General features: G+C 38.3%; 1 protein-coding gene across 2 annotated transcripts in view; it reads left to right on the top strand.

The window, feature by feature from the left end:
- Positions 1–5,242, top strand: part of GFM2 (G elongation factor mitochondrial 2) — a 54,026-nt gene that overhangs the window by 17,983 nt on the left and 30,801 nt on the right. For both annotated transcript variants that reach the window (XM_003785912.3, XM_023510868.1), the window contains 3 exons: positions 1,088–1,176; positions 1,917–1,977; positions 3,696–3,875. In XM_003785912.3, the coding sequence (XP_003785960.1) occupies positions 1,088–1,176; positions 1,917–1,977; positions 3,696–3,875 (330 nt within the window). The remainder of the gene's footprint in view (positions 1–1,087; positions 1,177–1,916; positions 1,978–3,695; positions 3,876–5,242) is intronic.

The raw sequence follows: 5,242 nt of genomic DNA, 5'->3' as shown, positions 1-5,242 counted from the left end.
TCGCTTGAGCCCAGGAGTTGGAGGTTGCTGTGAGCTGTAATGCCACGGCACTCTACCCAGGGGGACAGCTTGAGGCTCTGTCTCAAAAAAAAAATAGAATAGGCGGAGTGAACCTGTGGTGGTAGAAATCAGAACAGATTGCTTGTGGAGAATAGAGGTAAGAAAGATTTTTAGAGTGATAGTGTTTTATAGCTTCTATGTCTTGATTGGGGTATTCTTTGTACAACTACCTACGTTTATCAAAAACTTACTGACCTGTACCCTTAAGATCTGTGTCTTTTATTGTATACAAACTTGACCTAAAAACACAACCAGCTAGCTTCTACTGTAATTCTGCGGCAGCCTCTGAGGCTTATTAATTAATTATGCTTTGCTTCAGGGTTCTTAGATTCTGTTAGGCACAGATATTATAATAGATTTACACTGTGTATTTAATATGTACAAAAAATGAAAAGAAGTCAAATAGAAGAAAAGCATAGAAAATTGCAGAAAATTGCAATTTATAAATGTAGGTATTGGTTTCTTTTTTCCCTTTTAAATCCTCTTAAGTTTACATGAACATTCAAATATTCACAATAAATTATGCAACTTTTTATTACAATAGCATTTGTATAATATATTCCTGTTTGTTCCTTTTTCTTCACAAGTGACTGAAGTAAGGCAAAAGTTCCTATTTTATAGGTCAGAAAGCTGGCAGTAAATTAGTTAGATGGCATGTGATGTGTATAGGAAAGGTAAAGCCAAACAAAAAGTCAGTCTTCTGATTCACAGTTAAGGCCTCTTTCCATGACGCTCGGTGCCTCCCAGGTGTTAATTCTCTTTATGTGTCAACCTGGTTTGTCCAGGGAAGTAGTGTAAAATGGGTCAAAGCACATTCTTCATCACACTTCATATTCCCAGCTATATTAACCTGATAGCAAAAAAGTGGTCCTAGAAGTCCAAGTGCAGTGGGTGATAATTCTGTGCTGGAATAGCTCCCCGTTCCATGTTATGGTAGATTCTTGGTCTTCATTCCATGTTTAGTAACATAGTTGCTTTTGTCTGATGTATATATATATGTATTTATTTTTTCTTATTTTTGCTTTAGGCCCAGACACTGACAGTATGGAGGCAAGCTGACAAACATAAGATTCCCCGAATCTGTTTTTTAAACAAGATGGACAAAACTGGAGCAAGGTACTTTACATGTGTTTCTTCGGCTTATCAAAATGAGAACGCACTTTGAACTTTTAATGGACTACAACTGAAATTTAGAAAAAGCTATTCTTTCTTATAGGGTAAATCTATGGAATCCCAGTTCGTTGCCATTAAAAAAGATAATTTCAAAGTAGGTAATTGATAGATTAAGTAACAGTTTGGGATTAATAGAGAGCCGATAGAAGATGAATCATCCTGTTTCTAGTGTAGAGAGGCTGAATCATAGTTCTAGGATTCTTACGAAGTGGTATCGTGCTGATGCTAGTGATTCTGTTTGGAACTATATGGTATAATCCCTGTACTCCTGTAGCTTACATTGCTTCTCATTGTTGGCACAGGTACAGAGTATTATTTCCTGAAGTTTCCTAAGAGGAAGGTATTAACTTCATACCTGTTTTAAGAATTTTTAACTATAGGCTCAGTGCCTGTAGCTCAAGTGGTTAGGATGCCAGCCACATACACTAGAGCTGGCGGGTTCGAATCCAGCCGGGGCCTGCCAAACAACAGTGACAACTACAATCAAAAAATAGCTGGGCATTGTGTCGGGCGCCTGTAGTCCCAGCTGCTTGGGAGGCTGAGGCAAGAGAATCGTTTAAGCCCAGGAGTTGGAGGTTGCTGTGAGCTATGATGCCGTGGCACTCTACCCAGGGTGACATCTTGAGGCTCTGTCTCAAAAAAAGAAAAAGAATTTTTAACTCTAATTATTTTGCTTTCTACAGTTTTAGCTATGCAGTTGAAAGCATCAGAGAGAAATTAAAAGCAAAGCCTTTGCTTTTACAGGTAAATTGGTTAATTACAAGCTCCTTCTAAGTTTCCCCATCAATTTATTTTATTGTGATATTATAATACATTTGTGAAGTTGTCTGAAATCCTTTTTTGAGGAAGCTGGGATAAAATTAAAAATACCTACACATAATGGTAATAATAGATATTTGAGGGAAAGTAGTGCAATTACCAGTGATACCTTGGAATCCGAACTTAATTCATTCCAGAACCCTGTTCAAATTCTAAATTGTTTGAATTCCAAGACATGTCTTCTCCTTTAAAATAATAGAAACTGAATTAATCCATTCCTGCGTCCCACAAACTCAAATTTTCAAAATGATTTGAACAGTAAATACACTGAGGTAAAACATTAAATGGTATTTGAATAAAAATTTTGTAAATAAAATTAATGTTAAAAATTGTTTTGTCACAATAGTACACTTGATTTGAAACATACCCCTCACTGTTCACAAACTCCTTAAACTCGTTTGCAAACTTTGCTGCTGCTTTTGAATTAGAACTAGCAGCCTCTTCGGGCATAACAGCACCATACATCCCAGTCCTTTTAAAGTTCTTCATCTGCCCTCTACTGGCTTTCAGCTCTTCCTTTTGAGCCCTAGTGTCAGGCATACCTTTCACTAAATCATCCTGGAGGACCTTGGCTTTCTCACGAATTACTGTCTCAGAAATCACATCACCAGCCAGCTAGCTGTTTTTCATTAATCCACACTAACAGGAGATTTTCCATCTCTTCTGTACTTTTTGATCTCAGAAATTACTGTCTCAGAAAATCACATCACCAGCCAGCTAGCTGTTTTTCATTAAGCCAAACTAACAGGAGATTTTCTAGCTCTTCTATACTTTTTGATCTCCTAGAAGTCAATGTCATAACCTGTTTCACACCATCAGCTGGTTTGATAACATCTTTATTTTTCAAAATCTTATGAACAGTTGATTTAGGCGTCCTGAACATAATAGCAAGATCAGCCACATGTGGTGGCGCCTGTAGCTCTAGTGGCTAAGGCGCTAGCCACATACACCAGAGTTGGCAAGTTCAAATTTGACCCAGGCCTGCCAAACAGTAACAATTACAACCTACAAATAGCCGAGCATTGTGGTGGATGCCTGTAGTCCCACCTACTTGGGAGGCTGAGGCAAGAGAATCGCTTAAGCCCAGGAGTTGGAGGTTGCTGTGAGCTGTGATGCCAAGGCACTCTACCCAGGGTGACAGCTTGAGGCACTGTCTCAAAAAAAAAGGATCAGCCACACATGCACCACTTTCATGCTTAGTGATAAGATCTTTGGTTGGAGCTTAAACAGCTTTCCTTTTACTCTTATTTTCCTCAGTACACTTTTTAGGACTTATGGCAAATACACTTAGTTCTTATATAAAAAAGTAACATAAAATAGGCACAGAAGCATTCAATTAGCAAAACCTACACGAGATGCTTTCATTACAGCTTCCGACAACGAATTGAACTACAGCTCCAACAGTGAATGGGTGGCCTGAGCCCTGGGGAAACGTGCATAAAAACACATGAGCAACATGCTGGGCATTTGGATCCCAAAGCAGCATTTCGAGTTCAGGCAAAATTTGCTCTAATCTTCGTTTGGATTCCAACTTATTCAAATTCTGGGGTGTTTGGATTCTGAGGGCAATACTATACTTGTATCACTAAAGCAGTTTTAAGTGAGTGATCATTTCATTATGCCAATCTCACTCTGATTTATAGTTACCAATTGGTGAAGCCAAAACTTTTAAAGGAGTCGTGGATGTGATAAATAAAGAAAAACTTCTTTGGAATCCTAATTCAGGTGATGGAAAAGACTTCGAGAGAAAACCCCTCTTGGCCGGGAGTGATCCTGAATTGCTGAAGGAGACAACGGAAGCAAGGAATGCCTTAATTGAACAAGTAAAATAAATATATATATATTTTTTTTTTTGAGACAGAGCCTTAAGCTATCCCCCTGGGTAGAGTGCTGTGGCACCACAGCTCACAGCAACCTCCACTCCTGGGCTCAAGCAAGTCTCCTGCCTCAGCCTCCCAAGTAGCTGGGACCACAGGCACCCGTGCACAACGCCTGGCTATTTTTTTCGGTTGCAGCCATTATTGTTGTTTGGCAGGCCTGGACTGGATTTGAACCCACCACCTTAGGTGTATGTGGCTGGCGCCTTAGCCACTTGAGCCACAGGTGCCGAGCCAAAATAAATAATTTTAGTTTAAAATTGCTTAAGTATTTAGAAACTTTAAAAAAATTACTTTGAAATGTTGTGGAAAATTACATGTGGAATATGTAAAATATAAGGAACAATAAAATAAGTATTGAGGGCGGTGCCTGTGGCTCAAAGGAGTAGGGCGCTGACCCCATATACTGGAGGTGGCAGGTTCAAACCCAGCCCTGGCCAAAAAAACAAAAAAAACCCCCTGTAAAATAAGCACTGATTTGTGCACCATTCAACGTAAGAAATAGACTGTAGTTGTCCTTTGGTATCTCTGGGTGATTGGTTGATTCCAGGACCACCCTCAGATACCACAATCTTTAAATGCTCTATATGCTGCTGTAATGTGGCATATTATTTGTATATAACCTATGCCCATCTTCCCGTATACTTTCAGACATCTCTAGATTGCTTACCATACCACATACAATGTAAGTGCTGTGTAAATAGTTGTTATATTCTATTGTTTAGAGAAAATAACAAGGGTGGGGGAGACTGTTTAGTACAGATAACAGTTGTTTTTCCAAATATTGGTTGGTTGATGTGGAACCCTGATTGCCATGTGTTACTTGCTGTTCATGTCTCTCCTCTGCTAATCATCTATCTACCCTTGTAATCCATACATTATTTTAGTATTTGTCTTTCATTTTTTTTATAGTTCACTATAAATGTATATATCCCTGAAGAAGTTTGTTTTGAACTTTACATAAATGGAATGATAGTGCTTGTATTTTAGTACATTTTCCAGTTTTATGTTGGGCACTTAATCATAATGTTGCTATGTATACATAGAGTTTATTCATTTTCAACCTTGTATAGTGTTCTCATACATGGTTATACCACAGCTTATTGTGTGTTCTCCTGTGGGTGGACTTTAAGGTTGTTTCTCTTTTTTGTTGTTACAGACACTATTGCTATGAACATCTTCATATCTATCTCCTTGTACACCCGTGTAAGAGTTTCCTTAGGGCTAAACTTCAGAGTAGAAATGCTGGGTCAAAGAGCATACACATATTTTATCAGATGTCAGATTATTTAGAGAATTTTTTTTTTTTTTTT

The sequence above is a fragment of the Otolemur garnettii genome, unplaced genomic scaffold, assembly GCF_000181295.1.
Source record: "Otolemur garnettii isolate 467f Iridium unplaced genomic scaffold, OtoGar3 scaffold00017, whole genome shotgun sequence".
NCBI classification, from domain to species: domain Eukaryota; kingdom Metazoa; phylum Chordata; class Mammalia; order Primates; family Galagidae; genus Otolemur; species Otolemur garnettii.
This window is presented reverse-complemented; position numbering and strand designations above follow the sequence as displayed.